Consider the following 23,813-nt stretch of genomic DNA (forward strand, 5'->3'; position numbering starts at 1 on the left):
CACCAGAAGCTCACATATTCTCATCCATCCCTTCTCAGTTTACCCTACCTGCCGCCCTTGGTCTCGGAAGAATTCTCCAGTATTCTCAATGACTTGTTCATCTGACAGTTGGGAATATGGCTGCTCCTGGCAAAAAGTGAAGGTCTCCCACAGCGTCACCCCAAAAGCCCACACATCACTTGCTGTGGTGAACTTGCCCTAATCAGATGTGAAAAGAGAAGGAAAAAAGAGAGAAACTCAGGATAACCTTCCTCCACACACTCCTCAAAGGGAGTAATGCTTTGGCATTCACGCTTCCCTTACCTCTAGAGGTAAACAACCATTATCAAAGTCAGAGTTTTGTGAGATTCTTAAAGTGTGAATTTCTCATATTGGATATGCTCTCATGGAGCTTTGCAACATTTAAAAGTGATTTTCCCACCCTTATTATTCAGCTCAGGCTATACTCAGGAAGCTTACTTCTTTTGGGGGTCAAACCCTATAAAGATTAAACAGCACTCAATGATACATGATCTCCAATTTATTGTTAAAAGACTGTTCAAGAAAACAAAATTGGAACAAAATGTCAATCTTCTCACTATTAGAAAATATCAACCCTTCTTTAAAGCCCAATTATGCTTTATCATGTTCTTCCCTCTAAACATAGATATTTTATTCTTCAAGGCTTGCAATTAGCCCCCTTCTTTTTTCTCTACATCCTTTTTGATAATTTCATCAGTTACCATGGATTCAATTCAATCCTCTTAAGTAGGAATGCTCTCTTTATCTTCACATTATCATAGGTACCCTTCTCTATTTACATGTTTTCTTGATTCCTGCCTCTAGGAGAATAAAAATTCCTTTAAGGAAAAGACTACATTTTGTTTTGTCTTTACCTTCAGTGCCTAGCAGAACATAGAGAAGTCACCTCAGAAATGTTTATTGTGTTAGAACTAAATCCAACACATTTGTTAATAGAGGTCATGATTTTTGTTCTTTAAAGAGCCAGAAAGATGTAATAGAAAGAGTTTTAGATTTTAATTTCAGCTATATCCTTAACAAGTCACTTGACTTATATGGATCTCAGTTTTCCCATCTGAAAAATAGTAGTACTACATGATTCATAATCATTTTCAGTAACAAAAATTATAATGCTATCATTTAAAGAATCCAAAGTCCAAGTGATTTGTTCAAATCACCCAGAAAGTTAGCATGTCATGATAAGGACATTGCTTAGGAAGAGTGTGTTGCTTCATCAGTATGATAGTCATAAATGGCATTTACCAAGTGTAATTAATGATGGTTGAGAAAGATGCAAATGATGGTGTAATAATATTGGTTAATTATTGATGATAAAATTTAGAATAATCATTATTAACCCATGCACCTAGAAATAGTGTGTAGATACAGCTAGATGGTGCAAGGATTAAACAAAATAATATTTGCATTTTTCATGGTAACTAATAATTGAAAATTGGGGGGTATACCCAACAATTGGAAAATGGCTGAACAAGTTGTGGCATATGATTATTCTAGAATTTTATTGTGTTATAAGAGATGACAAGCATGATGATTTCAGAAAAACCTGTAAAGATATATATGAACTGATACAAAGTAAAGTGATCAGAAAAACAGGAGATCATATACTGTAGCAACAATATTGTATGATGAAGCATTGTAAATGACTTAACTATTCTCAGCAATATGAGGATTTAAGATAATCTCAAAGGACTCATGATGAAAAATATCTGCCTTCAGAGGAAAAAATGATGTCTGAATACAGCATGAAGCAGACTATCTTTCTTTGTCTGTCTCTGTCTTTATCTGTCTCTGTCTCTATCTCTCTGCTTTTGTCTCTCTGTCCCTCTCTCTCCCCCATAATTTTGTGACCCCCCCACATTCAGTTGCCCAACCTGATATGGGGTTATGACGTACAATTTAAGAAACTTCATTCAAAAGGACCTTAAATAGCAAGCACAGTAGTTTATTATTTTATCCTTTGGTACTGGGAAGCTAATGAAGATTTTTTATTAGAGGAGAGATGTAACCATAGTGGTGCTTCATTAAGATTACATGATAGTGAAAAACTGAATAGGACAGACTGGATTTTAATATTGAAATTGCTTAGACAAAGAGAGATACCAAGTTTTTCTAATATCCCAGATGCAAATCTACACATACTACCTTATGAACCTAGAAAAGTAATACACTTTTTAAAAATATTGTTGATTTAGATATTAGAGGTTGAAAATATGAAAACTCACCAATAAGATACTCTCCCAAGACATCCAGCGGATAGGGAGCACTGCCCGCCCTTGGATCCTGTAGTAGTCTCCACTGTACAGGTTCCTGCTCATTCCAAAGTCTGCTATCTTGATGGTGTAGTTCTTACCCACTAAGCAGTTTCGTGTAGCCAGGTCCCGATGGACAAAATTTAGAGAGGACAAATACTTCATTCCCGATGCTATCTGTGTGGCCATAAACTTCAGGTTTATATAACTGAGGAAATGATAGGAGACAATCAGAAGTTTCCAGATGAATGCAGATGAACACAAACTTTGTCACCTCACCAGGACTATTGCAGTAAAGCCTAATTGGCCACCCTGCTCCAGTCCAATCTCCACATAGCTGCCAAATCTTTGTTCCCAAAGCATAGGGCTGACTATAAGCTGAGCTCCATACCCCAAATTTAAAATCTTAAACAATGTTCTTTTGTCTCTAGGATAAAATACAGACCCCCCAGCTTGGCATTTAAAGGTCCCCAGAAAAAAATGGATGGATAGATGGATAGAAAGATAAATAGATAGATGATAGACAGATGATAGATAGATAGATAGATAGACGCCTGCAGAGTTTAGCTTTCACCTTTTTTCCAGGTTATTTTTTATGTTATAGCCTCAATCTTCCTCTTCCTGTCAGATTGGCCTATCTATTGTCTGTCCCATATGACATTCCCTCTCCAATCCCTTGTCTTTTCATTAGTTCCCTAAATTTGAAATGCCATCTACCCCCCTTCTCCCTTGTGTACTATATTGTGGAATCCCTAGCTTCCTTCACAGCAATTGAGCTATACCTTCACACTTGATGACATTCCTAATCCCCTTAATTATTAGTAATCTCTCCCTCTTGAAATGATTTAGCACATAGCTTGTAGTTAATTTTTATATGTACTGCATTCTCCTCCTGCACCCCAACCCCCAGTAGCATTTAAGCTCCTTCAGGCACAGTTTATTTTTGTCTCAACCTCTTATGCCTAGTACAGTGCCTTATATATAAATTTGTTGCATTTAATTAAATTGTGGATATGAGAGAGGAGCCTCTCCAACTATATACATAGTTTCTAGAGAGTTGCAATAAACTTTTACATTTGGATGTCTACTTATTAGGTATATTGTAAATGGAATTCTCACTGCTACATTTTTGGACCAGATTGATGCTGACAATCCTTTTGAATCTGGAATTTTCTGCTATTTTGTATCATTGACAACAATTAGCAAAGTGCTGAGCATAAGGAATATCCTATGTTCAATAAAAATTGTATTAATATTGAATTAATTGGATTAAACTATTTTTGATGATGTAATGTTCAGAAACAAATCCTCAAATAATACTAAAACATTGTTATTGTATTTGAGAGCTGTTTTTATTAGGGAAAAAAGGGAAACTGAGATGTAGACCTAATAATAATAATAATGAACATAATAAAGTTTCATCCTTATTAGCCCTTAAGCAATAGAAACTCACTGAGGATAGATATGGTTTCATTTTATATATTTGTGTTCCCTTAGGGTCTAGCACAGTGCCTGTTGGGTAGAAAGAAAGAGGAACCATCAACTCTGAAGACTGCTCACATTACCTTTTGGGTAGTTCTAATGGTCCAGTATTTTGTCCTTATAACAAGCCTAAAATAGGGACCAAGAAGACCATGTCTAATCTTCCTCCCAATGATAGCTTTTTTAATGGTTTAAAATAACAATTGTTTCTTCCTTAAAGTTTCTTTTCTCTGGAATAAGTATCCCAAAAATGTTTTCAACTGATGAGTCAAAAATAATGATAAGATTTCTGGTCCCCTCTATTGCTCCTCTCCTTTTCTCTGAGATGCTTTCAAGCTGATCAGCATCCTTCCTAAAATGTGATGTCAGATAAATCTAACACAGGCCTGACTCAGTTACCTGACAGTAGGTGCATTGCTGGAGGGAGGGTTCTGGGGCTCGTGTCGGGAAAGGAATTGGTTGAGGTCCCCATTCTCCATGTACTCAGTGATCATACATAGGGGGTCTTCTGCAATGCACACTGCTAACAGCCGGATGATGTTTGGGTCCTTCAGCCGGGACATAATCTTTATCTCTTTGAGAAAATCATTCCTTTGGAAAGATATAGAAATACATATATATATAGACACACACACACACACACACACACACACACACACACACACACCAGAAGTCATTGGAGTTGGAAGGCCTCAAACAACAACAACAACAACCAAAAAAAAAAAACTCCCTGCAAAGATTTCCATCTCCACTTGCCCATAACGCTATCTGACCTTGTTCTGCTTTGTAGAATAGGTATAGAATGCCTGGTAACCGGCTATCCTACTTGCTCTACAAAATATGTTCTCATAGAACTATGTATCCTATAATAATGTTGGCAAACTATATTTGTGAACAGAATCCTATTTTAAGAGCATCATAGGAACTTATTATTTAAAGGAGTTCTAATCTCAGTTATTTGATAAAGTGAAACATTTTTTAAAGTGAATATTTTATCCCTGATTTATATATCTTATAAAGCTATATATATATATTCATATATCAAAATATTATTAATAGTTGCAATCCAATCACCAAGATAATTAACAGGATAGCCAATTTTAAAGCAGCCCTATTTAAAGGCATACTCTAATAACATACTCATACTTCAAAAATTGCACTTAGAAGGCCAGGGATAAAAAAAAATAGATGTGTACTGGTTGGGTATCGCTAGAAAACTTCTAGCCTGAAAATTTTATGATTTATTGCAAGTCCTAATCAAACAGATCCATTGAATGATGAAATAACCTGGGTCACTACTGACAATTTCCCATCTAGCAGCTGGTCACAACACCTTATTTTGGATTTAATTTGCATTGTCCTAAAATCCTTATGTGGCATATAAGAATCATTTATAAAGGAGTGGCTATGTTGGAACTTCTCTGTGTTTCCCCAGACTGAAATCTTGAGATGAATGTGATCTTTTTATATCTATCCAAGTCCTAACATAACTCTCTTAGGTCTCCTCAAACTCCTGAAAACTGAGATATCTCTAGGAGGTTCAGAGGACTCTGGCATCCTATCTTGCTTAAAAGATAAGAATACACAAATGAATTTAAATCATGTCTCAGTTCCCCAAATATAAATGCTGACAAGGTGTTCAGCACATCCTTTGTATTTCCTTGTCATTTCTCTAAAAGATCATGTGCCAAGATCATAAATACATGTTTAAGGATGAAGAACATATTCCTTCGGTGTGATTTGGAAAGCTGTACAGTCAATTCAGGCTAATAAAGTCTCATAGATAATGGTCTGAAACTGTTCATAGCTTCATCACTTCTCTCCTCAAACTCTAAGTGTGTCAACCATAGAACTCCCCAGGGGCATACTGACATGGTTCTTAGGGATTATCATGTTATTTGAGACAAAAACAATAAACTTTCTCCTAAAATTATTTGGAATGCTCATGACATAAATCAAAACAACACAAGGCAGTATTACTCAGATGTGCAGCTCTTTCAGAGAAATTAAGTCTCAATGGCAGAATAACTCATCAATGCTATAATGGGAAGGCTGTAAGATAAGAATGTGAAGGCAGAAACCATAATCCATATTAATCTTAAACTTTTAGGTGACACGAGGAAGTACTAGAGAACTTTTTTGGAATATGTTTCCAAATATAGACAGCTGGATATTCTAGGTTCAGTGGATATAGAAAGAAATACAAAGAGCTTATATTGAAGTGCACCAGACCTATGTTCAAATCCTGATTTTGATACATACTAGGTCTCTAGTTGTAAATGAATTCTTTAAACTCTTGCAGCCTCCATTTTACTGGAAATATTTATCTTACAAGATTGTTGTGAGAGTCAAATGAGAGAGTGCATGCAAAGTAATTAATAAAACTTAATGACTTAACGTAAATAGCTATTATTATAGAAAGAAAAAAAGAAGGGTGGGAGGAAAGGACATTCAAGAAAAGAAAGATTTAACAAGATGAAGAAAAGAAAAATACAGATTTGGCAAGAAAGTATAGGTCTGATTACCAAGAGTATGTTTACTCAAAAGAGGTTAGTGTACATTGGAGTTGTAAGTGACTTTCTCTTTATTTGGGCCAAACTGTTCACTTCAACCCTCTTTGGTTTGGGATAGGGAAAGGAACATGAACAAGCCTGCTGCATACCTACACAGCAAAGGCACCTTAGATTTCCCCATCAGGTAAGGGAGACCTCACTGATGACAAGGATCCAGAGGTCAGTAACCCTGAAGGCCACAGAGCCAACTAGCTTTGGGAGTGGATGTTAGACTGAGGCAGGGAACATGCCAGATAGAATGATGAGCAGGTATTTAGAAGAGATAGTGGTCCCACTGCCAGTCAACCTAAGGAAACTCGGACCAGCCTGGGGCAGTGATCAAAATACTAGCCACTTATTAAGATAACACAAAATCAAGAACACTGCAAGACACCACAGACTAAACATGAAGTCATCTAACAGTGACAAGGGAAATAGCACCAAGGATGGGGAGAATAAAGAGACTCCTCCTTTCAAGCAAGTGAATTTCTAGAATGGTTCACCCCTTTAACAAGACTTTCAGCTCCCCTGGGTCTAAGTGGAATCATTATCCAAGTTCTGAGTTTCAGAAATGGTATTGCAACACATGGAAGAAAAAAGAGTGTTATTCTATTATTTTTATTGTTGTTATTGATCTTTCATAAACTTTTGGTTTTTAATGCTCAATTTTTTAGCTTCACTTTCTTGTAGAGAGGACAGGAAGCGTGATCCTTAAAAAAGAAATGGGCCAAATTTCTGATGTTCCCATAGAAGATGTAGGTGGAGATGTGAGCCATGAGGAATAATAAGAGAAAGAACCTCTCAAGATTGAAACTGGCCCATGTGAACTTAGAGTGGTGAGTCTGAATCACAGGTAGTAGAAGGGGCAGTATGTACACAATCACAAATTTCATCTTTAAGTTGGTAGAAATTCTTGGAAATATGGAGCTAGTCAAAATATAGATTAAGAAGGTGAACTGCATGCAGGATAAGAAGATAAAAATACAAGAAAAAGAAGAAGATGAAGATTGAACATATACTCATTGGCTATTATCATTTCCACACATTGAAATGTAAATTCCATGGGTGTTTCTAAGAAATGTTCCTGGTTCAAAGAAGCAAATACATGTAAAGGGAAATTCAAAATGTGGGTGACAGACCTGGCATTCTTGTTGGCATCTGCTCGGAGCATTTTCACAGCCACCAGGGCAGGCTGGTTGGTGTTGACATCTAAGGGAAAATCTTTGTCCGTGAATTTTTCCATGCCCTCCACTTCACAGAGATGAACCTGGACAAAATTCATTGAGTTTCAGCATCACTTGCTCTTTCACAGTTCTTGATGGGCTTTTCTTAGAGATAAGCTAAGTGGAATAGAGGAATTGGGAACCAATTGGATGTTTCACTTGTCCCTTTAGCAGATGAAAGGACTGAAAGGATAGAATAAGGATGATATGATAATTCTTATGACCTATCACTTGGGTTAGTAAGATAGTCTCCTAATTGGCTTCCTTGCCTTAAGTCTCTTCCCACTTCAATCCATCTTCTATATAGCCAACAAAGTGATTTTCCTAAGATAAGAATTGATCAAGTTATTTCCCCTACTCATAAACTTTAGTCCTCTCTTGGATCAAATATTAAACTATATGGTTGGTCATACAGAATCTCTTTATAACCCAAACCCCTATTTAATCATTCTGGCATTATTACATTATATATTGCCTTTCTCTGTGTTGTAATCCAACCAAACTGGCCTTTTTTGATCATGACACAGAACATGCCATTTCCCATGTCCATGCCATTATATTGATTACCCCTGTAATTGTAATTTTCTGTCTTGGAATCTCTGCCTTTTTGAATCTTCAGTTTCTTTCAAGACTCAGCTCAAGGTTTTCCCTTCTCCCACCAGTTGCCCCTCCAAAATTACCTTGTATGTGCTTTCTATGTACCTATATACATACATTTTTCACTCCCCTGTTAGAATGTAAGTTCCCTGAGGGCAGGAATTGTTTTTCTTTTGCCTTGACATTTCCAGCATCTAACACAGTGCCTAGTACAGAGTACACACTTAAGCAATTTTTGTTGCTTGATTATAGTGGCGTAAGCCCTGGACTGAGGAGTCACACACATCAGCTTGGCCATTTACCCCTCGCCTCACCCTGGACAGGCCACACAGTCTACAGACCACACAGTGTGACTCAGATTCTTGGTTTGCAAGATGAGTCCAATAATACTTGAACTACCATCCTCACAGAGTTGTTGTTATCCTTAAGGGACTATCTAAAGATGAATTATTATAAATATACTTTCCAAAGTATAATACAGATGGCTGAGTAAAATCATGATTAAAGCACTGGCCTAATATGGCATGTCATATTGAAATTTTGTTATGGTGTCAAGAATTAAACTTTTTCTGCTTGACCTCAGCTCCCACAGCTGATAAGATAAATTGGTAAAAGTTATAGAAAAGAAGATTTAGATTTATTGTTCCTAATGACAGGATCTTCCAGTTGGATGGAGCTCATCTGTCATGTAGCCCAACCTGTTATGAAGCCTATAATATCATAGTCAATGGGTGACTGATTTTCCACCTGAAAATATCCAGTGGAGAGTCACATTGCACTGAACTTTTCTCTTATGGAGAACCTAAATTTGAATCTCCCTCATTTGATACAATGAGAATATTTTGCATTGGAAGAGAACAGATAACATTTCTCATTTCACAAATGAAGAAGCTGAAGTCCCAAGAAAGTTAAATGACTTGCTCAAAATTACCTGTCAAAAAAAGGATATTGAGGTTTTTAACCAAGGGTACCTGAGCCCAAATCTCATGAGCTTTTGATGATATCACTCATTATTCCTGGTTCATCCCTCTAGAGTTAAGCAGAATAAATGTGATAGTACTTCAAATATGTAACAACAGAGATCATGTTCATTAACTTTTCTTCACCAGACTCCATCCTCAGTTGCTTCAAATGATCCTCTTATGTGTCTGTCTCTAGTTTTCTCCCCATTCTAATCATCCTCTTAAAGCAGACCAACTTATTAATGCTCTTTTTCAAAATGTAGTATCTAGAACTGGGTCCAACACTTCTTGGAAGAAGTGGACATTTAAGGGAGAATTCAAAAGGATTTTTACTTCCTTTTTTCTGAGTACCATTCTTCAATTTAGGAAATCTAGGTTAGACTTCTTTGATGGCCATATCATGATATCTATTATCATACTGATATTGAGCTGGAAATTCACCAAAAGCCTAGATCTTTTTTTTCATACCCTCCATTTTCTGAACTTATAAAATTGGGTTTTTGAACCATAAAGAGTAAGGGTAGCTAGATGGCACAGTGGATAGAGTGCCAGGACTGGAGTCAGAAAGACTCACCTTCCTGAGTTCAAATCTAGCCTCAGATACTTCCTAGCTATGCGAACCTGAGCAAGTCATTTAACTGTTTACCTCAGTTTCCTCATCTATAAAATAAGCTGTAGAAGGAAACACAAACCACTCCAATAACTTTGCCAAGAAACCTCAAGTGGGGTCACTAAGAGTCAGGCATGACTGAAATAACTGAATAAAGAAAATTTATCACAATTATATTCATCTTATTAAACCCTGACTTCTAGCCTCTGGAGATATTCTTGTATCTACATTCAGTAAACTAATATATTAGCTGTCACTCCTAGCATGATCTTACCTGCAAATTTGGTAAGCATATTATTCATGTCTTCCTCCATATTTTTTGTCAGCAACTGGGTTATGGAATGCAGAGACCTTTGAACCCATAGTCAGGAAGATTTGAGATAAAATCTAGTCTCAGACACTAATTGTGTGACCTTGTGCAAGTCACTTTACCTTTGCCTATCTCAATCTCCTCAACTGTAAATTGGGAATAATAAAAGTACCTAATTTTCAGTGTTATTGTGAGTATTAAATGAGATATTTATAAAGCACTCAGCACAATATCTGACACAAAGAAGGTTTTTTTACTAAATGTTTCTTTCTCCTTCCTCCCTTCCTTCCTCCCTTCCTCTTTTCTTCCCTTCCTTCCTCCCTTCCTTCCTCCCTTCCTCTTTTCCTCCCTTCCTTCTTCTCTTCCTTTCCTTTCCTTTCCTTTCCTTTCTTTTCCTTTCCTTTCCTTTCCTTTCCTTCCTTCTTTCCTTTCCTTTCCTTTCCTTTCCTTTCCTTCCTTTCCTTTCCTTTCTTTTCCTTTCCTTTCCTTTCCTTTCCTTTCCTTTCCTTTCCTTTCCTTTCCTTCCTTCCTTTCCTTTCCTTTCCTTTCCTTTCCTTTCCTTCCTTTCCTTTCCTTTCCTTTCCTTTCCTTTCCTTTCCTTTCCTTCCTTTCCTTTCCTTTCCTTCCTTCCTTCCTTTCCTTTCCTTTCCTTTCCTTTCCTTTCCTTTCCTTTCCTTTCCTTTCCTTTTTTCCTTTCCTTTCCTTTCCTTCCTTTCCTTTCCTTTCCTTTCCTTTCCTTTCCTTCCTTTCCTTTCCTTTCCTTTCCTTTCTTTTCCTTTCCTTTCCTTTCCTTTCCTTTCCTTTCCTTTCCTTTCTTTCTTTCTTTCTTTCCTTCCTTTCCTTTCCTTTTTTCCTTTCCTTTCCCTGCCTTCCTTCCTTCCTTCCTTCCTTCCTTCCTTTTTCTTTCCTTATTTTCTCTTCCCTCCCTCCCTCCTCCCTTTCTTCCTTCCTCCTTTCTTTCTTTCCTTCCTTCTTCCTATTCCTCCTTCATTATTTTTTCCTTTTCATTAGTGAAAATGTTAAGCAACATAAGGCCAAAGACCCATCAAAGACCTCACCTCAAACTGATCTAAACCTATCAATGACGCATCTTTGATTCAAGAAGTAGAATGGATTGCCCTCAGAGACAGGTGTTTTTCATTGTCCTTTTTTTTCAGATGTTATAGAGGGTATTTATATTTTGGATACAATGGTTTCAGCTGATAACATATGAGATTCCTTCTAGTTTTGTGATTCTATGATTCTGTAACTGTGATTAACTTTGTAGCTATCAACTATGTAACTATGATAAAATAAACTATATTTATTTATTATATATTATATATTATTTATAAAGAGAAATTCAATCTAATTTAGGTGTCTCTTAGAGCCCTAGCTAAGGGTACTCGGTTGTAAGAAACCAAGGAGACATTGTTATGAGGATAATAATGAAAGGCAACCCTATAGAAGAGAACCTAGAGGTTAGTGAGGCTCTATTGTATTCTCCGATAACAATATTTTGAAGGTTGAGATGAATCAATGGAAATCCAAATTAGGAAGTTCTGTGCTTCCTTCACTAACCTCCACCAATCACTTACACCTCTGCCAAGAAGTAGGCATGGGAAATAAACTAGCCCTAGAACTGAATAGAAGTAGCAGAATGGGTTAGGTTGTCTTTGGGAAACTGTACAGTGCTCTTCATGATTCCAAACTTCTTCCTAAAAACAAAAGCCTATCTCTTTCAATGGGGGTGCAGGATTGAGTTCAAATTGAGAATCATTCAAAGGCAATGAAGAGGTACAGCAAGTTCATTGCAATATCATTAAAAACAGTTTTGTAAGATAATATGCATGACCAGAAAAGAAGAAAGATCAGTTCCATGCAAAGAACAAGGAATAATTGATGAATAGCTTATGTGCTTAATTGGTATCCACCCAATGTCACGAGAAGACCCTTGATATGTTGGGTGGAGCTCTAGGAGAAGATTTATGAGAGGCCAAACATGAGAGTCCCACAGGATGAAAGAGCATGGGTGGCTTATACTCTGCATTGTACGGAGAAATACCCAAGTCAATGAGATCACAGATCCATTGAAATATTCAAGAATAAAGTTCCAAAATAATTTCTTTTACATAGAGGCACTACATGTCAATTGAAGGTCCCCTGAGGCATTGCTGTCTACTGAAATTATTACACTTTATATTCTCAGGAAGGTTCTTGTGCTAACATGCCTTATAGGTGAAATGGTTCCTTTTATACATATAGATTGACATCATTTCAAAAATGATTATCTATTCTCTTGGGTGGTTGACTTTGCTAGGATGGTAGAATAAAAGAAGTGTGTCTACTTTTCACTGTTTTGTATACAACTCTCATTAGAGAGAGAAAAAGGGCACAGTCCCCTCCAGCAAGGTTTTTCTGAACTGTTCATAATGAATGATCACGTCTCTGAGCTTCTCTTCCATCTCCTTCACTTATAAACAAGACTGAAATTTTAGGTTGTCTTTCAGTACATCTGAAGCACAGTTACTTCAAAGAGGAAACATGAGACAAAGTCAAGAGCAATGGCATTGGGTAAAATGGCTTGTAATTCCAGATCCGTCCTACTCCTAGTGCCTGGTACAGGGCCTGGAATACAGTAGGACCTTAATAAATTGATTAATTGAAAAGAATTACTTTCTAGACATCACTTAATTTCACCTATAAAATGAGGAGTTTAAGCTAAATGATCTGTCAGATCTCTTGACTTTAATATTTTAGAACTCTTCTTTAGAACCCACGTAAAATAGTTCATCATCAAATTTCCACTTAAGTATTAGAAGGAAGACTGAAGAGAACAGGCCCTCAAGAAGATACAATCAGTAGGTATCATTGAACCATAGAAAGCAGAAGCATAACCAATGGATCAACTCACCTCTCCAAACTGGCCTTCTCCCAGCTTCTCCTTGAATGTTAAGAGTTTCCTGGGGAATTCTTCTACAGCCACATCTTTGCCTGAGAGTAAGTCCATGGTAACTGCAGGTACTGAATAGGTGTTGCCTCCTGTCACACCTTGCAGGTTCACAATGTCAGCTTCTGCATAATGAGGGACACCCTCGGGGCCATTCGGCTGAACTGGCTTCACTACACCACTGCAGCCTGAAAAGATGAGAGAGATGGAGCCTGGTTCTTTGGAGTTCTCCAAGAAGGAGCCGTCTGTATTTAAGGATAAATGCCTTAAAAATACATCATGATATTATAACTCTTAATATGACTTGTCCATTACCCAGCTGATAAAGGGTCAAAGCAGGAAAAGGAAGTTTTCAGAGGAAAAAGTCCAAGCTATCAATAGTCATAAGAAAAATACTCTAATTCATTAATAATTAAAGAAATGAACATTAAAACAACTCTTAAGGCACACCTCACACATCAACAAAGTTGATTTTTTAAAAATTGTCTTTAGAGCCCTTAATGATTGGATCTCTTCCTATCTTTTCAGTTTTGTTTTGTTTTGTTTTTATACTTTATTTTCCCCTACACATGCTATAATCCAGAAACACTGGCCTTCTTGCTATTCCTTGGGTAAGACCCTCCTTATTAATGCCTTTTTACTTGTTTACATTCATAACTTGAATGATCTTTTCTTATAACCTCTTGATTCCAGTGGTTTCCTTTGAGAATTACCTCACATTTCACCATTTACAAGAAACTTTTCCCAAACTCTTCCTCTCTGATGCTACCTCCCCCTTATACTTTTTTGTTGCTCAGTTATTCAATCACAGCTAACTATTTGTGACCCCCCAGCATATTAGTCCCTTCTATTCTTCATTATCTCTTGAAGTCTATCCAACTTCATGATTTTTGCTTTCATGACACTATCTATCCATCTCCTCTTCTGCTATACCCTTTTCTTCTTGCCTTTAATTTTTCCCAATATCAGCATCTTTTCGAATGAGTCTTATCTTCTTTTTAATGTGGCTTCATCTTCAGTATTTGACCTTCCAGTGAATAACCTGAATTAATTTCTTTAAATATTGACTGATTTGATTTCTTTGATGTCCAAGTGATTTTCAAAGTCTTCTCCAACACCACACTTCTGAAGCATTGATTCTGCACCACTCAACTTTTATAGTCCAACTCTCAAAGCCATGCATTGTTATATGCATTGCCTTACATTTGACTATATGGGTCTTTTTCAGCAAGGTGATGACTCTGCTTTTTAGTATACTGTTCAAGTATTCCATAAGTTTCCTTTGAAGGAGAGAAAGTATCTTTTAATTTCATGGCTACAGTTGCTATCTGCAGTGATTTTCAAGCCTAAGAATATAAAATCTGATACTGCTTCCATTTATTCTCCCTCCATTTGCCAGAAAGTGATGAAACCAGATGCCAAGATCTTAGTTTTTTTTATGTTAAGCTACAAGCCAGCTTTTATACTCTCCTATTTTACCTTCTTCACTTTCTGCCATCAGACTGGTATCATTTCCATTTCTGAGATTGTTGATATTTCTCTTGGCGATCTTAATCGCAGATTTTGATTTATCCAGTCTGATATTTTGCATGATGTATTCTGCATGCAATTTAACTAAGTAACAATTTACAGCCTCATCATAATCCTTTTCCAGTCTTACATCAATCAGTTGTTCTATGTTCATCTCTAACTGTTGCTTCTTGGACCACATACAGGTTCCTCAGGAAACAAGTAAAATGATCAGGTACTTGCACCTCTTTGACAACTTGCCACATTTTGTTGTGATCCACAGTCAGAGACTTTACTGTAGTAAATGAAGTAGAAATAGATTTTTGTTTCTGGAAATCCCTTGCTTTCTTCATAATTTAGGAAATACTGTAAATTTGGTCTCTTTAAAAACCAACCAGCTCTTCTAGTAATTCATGATTAATCTTAAGCAAATCTTACTGGCATGTAAAATAAGCACAATTGTTCAATAATGTGAAAATTCCTTTGCATTCCCCTTCTTTAGGATTAGGAAATAAACTGACCTTTTCCAACCCAGTGGTCACTGTTGTTTTTTTTCCAAATTTGCTGGCATATTGAATACAGCACTTAACAGCATCATCTTTTAGTTTTTAAAATATCTCAGCTGGAATTTCATTACCTCCACTAACCTTATAGCTACCAAAGGCCCATTTGACTTCATTCTCCATGAGGTCTGGCTCCAGATCTGTAACCACACCATTGTAGTAATCAGTGATGTTAAGATCTTTCTTGTATAGTTATTTTATTTTATTTATAGTTATTCTTGCCACATCTTCTTAATTTCTTCTGCTTCTTTTAAATACCTACCACTTTTGTCTTTCCTCATGCCTATTTTTTTTCATGAAATGCTCATTTGATATCTAATTTTCTTGAAGAGATCTTTTGTGTTTCTCATTTTATTTTCTTGTATGTCTTTGCCTTGTTTATTTAAGAAAATCTCATTTCGTCCTGTTATTCTCTAGAATTCTGCATCCAGTTGTATATCTTTCCTCAGGTTTTTATAAAGCCTCATCAGACAGTCATTTTGATTTCCTGCTCTTCTTTTTCTTTAGAATTTTTTTGATTGCTTCCTTCTGTACAGTATTGTGAACTTATGTCCATAGTTCTTCAGGAATTTTATCTACCAGATCTAATTCCTTAAATCTATTCATCACCTCCACTTCATATTCATCAAGGATGCTATTTATGTCATAATTATGTTATCTTATGGTTTCCCCTATTTTCTTCAATTTAAGTCTTTATTTTATAATAAGAAACTTGTATTTGAGCTATAGTCAACTTCAGCTCTTGTTTTAACTAAGTATATAGATTTTCCTACTTTTATTGCAAAATATATAATCATCTGATTTCTATATTGACCTATGTATGGATGTCCATACATAGAATTGCCTTTTGGGTTGTTGGGAAAGAGTATTTCTTATGACCAGCAAATTACCTTGTCTTTGCCCTCCTTCATGTTTTACTCTAAACTTGTCTAATATTCCAATTATCTTTTAATTCCTATCTTAGTATTACAATTCTGTGTGATTAATGTGATATCTTTTTGGTATTATTTCTAGATGATGTTTTCATTCTTTATAGAACTGATCAATTTTGGCCTCTTAAGCATCAGTAGTTGGGGCATGGAATTATATTATTGTGTTGCTGAATAGTTTGCATTAGATTAAAACAGATATCATTCAGTCATTTTTGAAATGTACTCCAATACTGCTTTTATTATCCTTTTATTGACTATGAGTGTTGTACCATTTCTTCTAAAGGGCTTTTGCCCACAGTAGCATATTTTGTGATCACCTGAATTAAATTCACCCATTCTCATCCATTTAAGTTCATTGATGTTGATGTTTAATCATCAAGAGTTGTGATATTTCCTTTTCCCAGAGGAAATACCTACATAGGCAAAAGGGAAATACCTATCCTTGAATAATTTTCCATTCATTCAATTATTTCTATATTTATTTCATTCATATATTATTCATATATTCATACATATTTCATTCATATATTATTTGTTTCATTCATCATTTATATAATGCATATATGTACACATACATAACTGTATAATATATATATATGTATGTTTATACACATGAAATGTTGCAGTATAAAAGATGTATATGTATCAAGGAAATATTATTTTGTATCAATGGTAATTGCAAACTTTTATAACTTTTACTCTTAAAGAGCTACTTGAGGATCAGTATAGTCATAAGACTTGCCCTCAGTAGAGTAACAACAGTAGGATTGAACTCAGATCTTGCTGAATCTAATTCCAGCATGCTAACCCATTTGAGCCAGCTGTACTACTGTACAGCAGACAGAATTCTGGGCCTGCAGTCAGAAAGTTCAAATCCAGAGGCACATTCTTAGTAGTCCAGTGATCCTGGGCAAGATAATTCACGTCTATCTCAGTTTCTTCATCTATAAAATGAAGATAACAATAGTCCCCACCTTTGAGGGTTTTTTTTTTTTTTGGTGAGAGACAAACAATATATTTGTAGAATTGTTGTTGTTGTTTTGCTGTGGCAATTTGGGATAAGTGATTTGCCCTGGGTCATACATACGGGAAGTATTAAGTATCTGAGAATTCAGGTCCTCTGACTTCAGAGGATGTCTAATGTGTCATCTAACTGCCCCCAAACAATATACTTGTAAAGAGCTTTTCAAACCTTAAAATGGTCTATAAACACTAGTTATAACTATTTAAGTTAGACAGGAGACACTTATGGATTCTATTAAATCAGAAGTCATTACGTCACTCAGATCCCAGTAGCAATTAATTTTCTCCTTCCTGTGGGCTTTAACATGTCTGTGTATATATGTATATGTTACATATATATATGCTTACATATATATATGTGCTCACATATATATAAGCTCACAAATATATATATCTACATTTGTATGTATATATACATATATAACACATGTATATAAAATACACATATACATGTGTATATACATATAAAACTTGTATAGGCTACTAATCATCCCATTGGTTAAGACATATATTTTAATTACACTAGTCATAAGGCTTTCTTTGATAATCCCTTTGCCCCATTCCTAACCTGCCTCCTCATCTCCTGGAGCAAATTCAGGAAGTTTCCGTATGAGTCGGGAAGGCTCCTGGTAGTCAGGACCAAGGGGGAAAATGCGATCATAAGTGGAGTTGGACTCCTGCTCACTAGGTGATGAAGAATGATTGTTGTTGAACATGCTGGATTCACTAGGCAGGGAAAGACTGACAGTCATTTCATCATCCAGCATCCTCCGGGAAGCCTGCAAGAAAAGGATATGCAGGAGAACAGTGCTAGGATGACAGCAATGAAGAAACAACCTCTCCTCCCTCCTCCCTTGACCCTTCTTCATCTCTCTTCCCTCCTCCCTCTTCTTTTTTTCTTTCTCCCTCCTCTCCCCCCATGCCCTCCCATTTAGACGAACATGAACTTAAAAAATGTGTGAACCCTCCTTTCGCAATCTCATCCCTCTCTAGTTCACTTTTCTGGCATATCTCTTATAGTCTTCCCGAACAAATAGGATATGTACACTACCTTTGAACTATTGAACTTTGAACTATTTTCAACATCTACACACTGTTTTTCACACAGGAAATGCTTTTAAAGACCTTATTGAGTTGAATTTTAACTTTCATGTAAATATTTAAATTCTTCTTTCATCCTTAATTTTGCGATTGTGGGATTGTCGATTGTTTATTATATGACTATACAATGTGGCCCCTAATAGAACATACTATACCCAGTTGATGCTTAATAAATGTCTGTTGGATCAAACTGACATATATTTGGGACAAAGGCAAGTGGGGGAATGTTATCTATAAATAGATGGTAAAATGAATTTCAATTATTTGCCATGGGGAAGAAGAAGCTGAAAAGTCAACTCAAAGGAACCTAGTTTTAAAACTGGAAGAAGCTGAAAAGTCAACTCAAAGGAACCTAGTTTTAAAACTGGATAAGATCTAAAACCATTAACTCTCTGATTTTGCAGAGGAGAAGCTAAGCCCAGAAAGACTAAGGACATACTAAGGTCATACAGCTAAATAAGTTCAAGGTTTTCAGCCTCCAGATCTAATGTTGTACTATAGCATTGTACTATAATGGCTTACTCTTCAATTTACTGAAAATCTTAGTTTTCATAGTATTAGGGCAGGAAATTGCTGGCTAACCAATCCTCTACTCAGGACATGTCTTGAGGAAACAGTACTAATATTAGTATTAATATTTTTGGAGCAATTACTAATGCATCAGTTATCGTATTAAGCATTTTATAATTATTACCTCATTAACTATAGCAAGGAAACTTTTAGAAGAGATCATTCCCTTTTTCTGGGCCTCAATTTCCTAATCTGAAAATTAAGAAAGGCTGACTAAATGATCTCTGAGTTCCCTTCTAGCACTGGCATTCTATGTTTCTGTGAATTGGGCTCTAAACTCAATTCATTTTGTCAATAGAAATTCTAAAATCCCTATTCCTAGAGATTTTTAGAAATAGGAATGGTTGAGTAGGGAATGAAATCTGTCTACACGACCTCTTATGGTTTATTGAGCTACCAGCTTCTTGGATGTCTAAACATGGCCCTCTTTCTGATCAATGCAGTAAAGAGATAAAGAGTATTGGGCTTGGAGGTTAACAGTCTGAGTTCTAGTCCCAAGATCTAGACTTGGCCAAGTAATTTCACTTTTTTCCCTATTAAAATATTATTTATTCTGCTTGTCTCACAGAAGAATCAAGTGAGATAACATATATGAAAGTACTAGGTAAACATGACATTTTCCAGAAGTACAATTTTTCAGTCCTATAGCAATTGTAGATCATGGAAATGGACAGAAAGATGCATTTGAAATCTCACTGTTCTCTTCCTCACCTTCTCCAGCATTTTTTGCCAGAACTGCCTCCAGAGGATGATGACAATGATGGCCACAAGGATGAAGATGATGGCCACCAGACAGCCAATCAAAATGCGAGTGTTGCTGTCATCTACTTTGAGCATTGGATCTATGGAGAGAAGAGAAACAGAAACATGTGACTATTTCAATCAGGAGAGAATGGAGCACAGAACAGATTGAATGACTTCCAAAGGCCCTTCCAACTATGAGATTCTGTGATGCTGGGAGAGAAAAGGAGAAGAGGGTCTTTCTTACAATGATTCCAGAAGCAGTCATTTAAACATCTTTTTGTCCTTGTCTTACTTACTCTGCCAGATCTTACAGGTCTAAGACTTGGCTTAATTAACTTGTAAGTTTTTAACTATTCCAGGATTAGAATTAAGGATATTTCCACTATCCACTTGATAAATTTTCCCCCTACAACTTTGAAATCAAATTGAGTGCAATCTGTAAATCCTGTTATACTTCTGCTATAGAGCAATTACACAGCCAGGGTGACTTCTTATCTAGCTCACAGGAATACTCCAAGAAATCCAAAAGTCTCAGAGTAAACCTGGTTTCTCTAGATAGTGGTATGGCATAGATGGGCCAGTGGAATTGTCTAAGGAGTTTCCCATTTGTCCCTTCTTTACCATTATATCTACTTGCCTTTTTCTTCCCCTGAAGATCCACCACCCCCTCATTTGGAAGTGGTCCTTCCCTCCCTTTCCTGCCTCAAATTTTCCAGTCTTTCACAGAATAGTTCCAAGGCAGATGAAAACCTCTTCAAATTCTCCCAAATTTGATGTGTTACACAACATTTGACCCCCTTGTCTTTACAGTTTCCAATCAGGTTTTGAATTCTCTCAAGGATTCTTAAAAGCCTTTTGCTATCAAACATCTTCACCTGAGAGGTATAAACCTCTGGTTTTCTACCCATCTGCTCCCAAGATATTGTAATCTTAATGCTTGAAAACAAGAATGATACCTACCATAAGTGGTAGGTGCCACTGAGGAAGTGGGAAGGGCTCCAGAGTTGTTGTACATCGCAGCATCTATGAGGATAAAGTGAGGGACAGCATAGGGAAAAATTAATATTCTGTTGATGGAAGGTACAATATAGTACAGTAGAAAGAATAGTGCCTCTGGAGTCCAAAAGATCTGGATTCAGTGTCTCCTTTAATACTCATTACTGTATGCTCTTGGATATATCACTTGACATTTCTGGGCCTCAGTTTCCCCATTTATAAGAGGAAAGGATTGGATTAGTGACATCTGAGGTGAAGAGCTATGATCCTATGATGATACCAATTGGATCATTAAGAAGCTAATGGCAGATAACAATGGCATGTATTGAGTTAGTATGGAGTTTGTATCTATATGTAATAAATAGCTGAACTGTGATTTGGCAAATGGGTGGGAGATGCAGGTGAACAATAAGAAACTATCTTTTTACTAGTTTTTGTATTGTTGTTGAGGATGATGATGGTGATGATGATGATGATGATGATGGAAAAAGTATAAACCTAGAAATATGCTGGAGTGAACTTGATTTGGTTCATTAGAGTCAATTTGAAATTTTCAGTGTAGATATTGGAAATTAGCAAATGCTACACATCAGAACTTTATTGTTTTATTGATTTTTAAAATTTAAGATTAAGTGAAGGACAAAATGTTAACAATGCAGATTATACCTAAAGTGTATCATGCATAAATTTTTCTTCCTGGTTATCTGGCTCTTAAACATTTATTTAGATAGGTTACTTATGCTAACTCTTCATTGGTTGACTTCTACTATATCTCTGGCTACTGGTTAGTCAGATATCATAACCTGTCATTCTCTACTTTCTCATTTCCTCTATTCATTGGAAAAGCAGTCTCTTTAAGTCCACCTCTCCAAGCTGCCAAGCAGTCAGGAGCTCCCACTTCCTATGATCTGCCAATCACCATCCTTTGCCTTTACCATCCTCCTTCCTCCAATACGACCCTATCTCCTGCCCTTCTTCACATGAGTACCTGACTGAAAGGTGATTTCACTGAACATCATCCAGGTATCAGCAAAGTGGAACTGGCATTTGATGGCACTGGCCATCCGGTGAAGAAGAGGCACTGTGACAAAGCGGGCACTCGGGTTGACATCATCCAAGACCAGGAGGAAGGAGACAGCATTGGGCTCCCATTCATTGGACTCCGAACGGAAGTAGCACTGAACCTCCTTAAAGATCTTCACCCCCTTAGCAAACATGTTGTTGCAGTGGACCTGGCAAGGAGAAGGAGACAGATCCATGGGTGAGGATGCTATCTACTACTATCTACTACTTATACTAGGTGGTTTAGGAAAATGATGGCTTCCTAGCACCTCACAACACTTTATGATTTCTCCCAACGGGAAATCCTCATGACCATAGTCCACTTTATCTTATCATTTCCCCTTTCGGGAATCCCAAAGGTTATCCTGTTAACACATCTTGGGGTCCACTGAAAAGGAGACTAGAGCTTAACTGGAATAAGAGAATGAGATAGGATACCAAATAACTCCTTTTCAAGGAGTGCCTAAAACCATCCCACTAACCTTTAGAATACATGTCCAAAAGAGTTGAGCCTATTATACCATTCCATTTCCTCTTTTCTCCAACTGAAATACCATAAAAATCATCCCACTTATTACATAATTTCCTACAAATAATATTCATTTTTAAAATAATCAACAAAATTATGGGGTTCAACTGGAAATATATTATTATTATTAATTTTCTTCCCTTCTCACTTAAAAATGAACATTAAGAAAATCACCTCTCTCAAGTCATAGGCGAACTGAGTTTTAGACCAAGCAATAGTGGGAAGGTCTCAATTAACTCCTTCCACATATCATAAGGCAATGGAAAAGGATTAAAAACTAGTGATTTAGTATTCATTTGGTTCATCCCCAGCTTACTAGCAGAGCCACATGCTCTATTCAGCTGACCCCGAGAGAAGTTACTATGACTTTCCTTTTGAAGTTCTTTCTGGTGTTTAACATCAATCTATATTTAGGATTTAACCATTGGAGACTGAATTGGTAATAACCCAGCTGATCATTTCCAGTTGTGCCTCAGGTTTTGGTCTACAGGAGCTAAGGTAAAGGACACAATAGATTTGGAGTCTGGAGACTATGATTTGTATCTCAACTTATACACTTACTACAAGGGTTTGTGACCCTCCATCTCTTTTGCACTTAGTTCCTTCTTACAGAAAATAAGTTGAAGAGAAGGGGAAAAGATGACTTCTAAGTTCTCTTGCAATTTTAAGATAAGCTAATTGCGGTGAATAATTAGGAGTACGTAGAAAAAAAAAAAGATTACAGAATAGAAATTCACTAGACCTGGTATCAGGAATACTCACCTTTCTGAGTTCAAATCTAGCCTCAGATACTAGCTGTGTGACCCTGGCCAAGTCACTTCACCCTGTTAACCTCAGTTTCCTCATATATAAAATGAGCTGGAGAAGGAAATGGCAAACAACTCCAGTATCTTTGTCAAGAAAACTCCAAAATGGGAATTCATGAAGTGTAGGCCAGAACAACTCAACAAAAACACAACAAAAATGATCAGAGTACTCCTTCTGAAATCTGTCATATACCCACTGTATTTGATGCTGTAACTACTCTAGTGTTCAAGCCTTCAGCCTTATCTCGTCCCACTTCCCTTCACGTATTCTACATTCTTGCCATATTGAACTACTCTTGCCCCACCTTTTCCTCTCTCTGACTCTCCAATTTTCTACTTCTGCCTCTCTGCCACTTTAATTCATCTGTTAATATCCCTCCTCATCCTTCAAGGCTTAATAAGCGTTTCCACTTCCATCAACCTTGTCTCTTCCCCACTCTACCTTGATGTCAAAATAATCCCTTTTTTCTTCTTTAATGCTCTCATACCACTTTGTCTTGACTTCTCCATTGAATCTGTCCCATTCACTCCTAAGGACCCAGCCTTGGAACCAAGAAGAGCTGAGTTTAAAACCTATCTCTGGCATGTGTCATATATAGGTTTTGTCATCTTGTATAAATCATTTGTGCACTGGGCAATCCTCTAACAGGGAAGTACAGGGAAAGGGAGCTCCCCCTTCTGAGACATCTCCACACTATTGAAAATAAGCACCAGAAATAGGGCTAACGAATCCCTGATTTGTATATAACCCCGGCTAGTCTGGATAACATGGAGGCGTGCCAGCTCTACCATATGGCTGCTTGAGTCTTTAAGACTTCCAAGATTGAGGTAGTGGTTTCCTTTCTCTTCTCCCTGCTTTTGGAGATCAACTTTTACCTGCTATATCTGTATGCAAAGGTGTCATGAACTGAACAAGAATGAAAAGGTTTCCTTCTCCTACTCCCACTTTTATCTTGACTCTAAAATATCACCCTGACAGCATGAACTGCATGGAAGCCCTGAGAAGCCTGGGACTCAAATCCGGGAGGGTCTATGGGCTTGAA

The 23,813-nt window shown here is 36.7% G+C and overlaps 1 protein-coding gene across 2 annotated transcripts in view; it reads right to left on the reverse strand.

The window, feature by feature from the left end:
- Positions 1-23,813, reverse strand: part of DDR2 (discoidin domain receptor tyrosine kinase 2) — a 203,410-nt gene that overhangs the window by 8,252 nt on the left and 171,345 nt on the right. For both annotated transcript variants that reach the window (XM_051999129.1, XM_051999130.1), the window contains exons 9-17: positions 21,362-21,605; positions 20,338-20,400; positions 19,345-19,475; positions 17,531-17,741; positions 12,900-13,123; positions 7,444-7,571; positions 4,152-4,343; positions 2,244-2,478; positions 49-198 (exon numbers count right to left, since the gene is read on the reverse strand). In XM_051999129.1, the coding sequence (XP_051855089.1) occupies positions 49-198; positions 2,244-2,478; positions 4,152-4,343; positions 7,444-7,571; positions 12,900-13,123; positions 17,531-17,741; positions 19,345-19,475; positions 20,338-20,400; positions 21,362-21,605 (1,578 nt within the window). The remainder of the gene's footprint in view (positions 1-48; positions 199-2,243; positions 2,479-4,151; positions 4,344-7,443; positions 7,572-12,899; positions 13,124-17,530; positions 17,742-19,344; positions 19,476-20,337; positions 20,401-21,361; positions 21,606-23,813) is intronic.

This window comes from Antechinus flavipes, chromosome 4 (assembly GCF_016432865.1).
Source record: "Antechinus flavipes isolate AdamAnt ecotype Samford, QLD, Australia chromosome 4, AdamAnt_v2, whole genome shotgun sequence".
In the NCBI taxonomy this organism is placed as follows: Eukaryota; Metazoa; Chordata; class Mammalia; order Dasyuromorphia; family Dasyuridae; genus Antechinus; species Antechinus flavipes.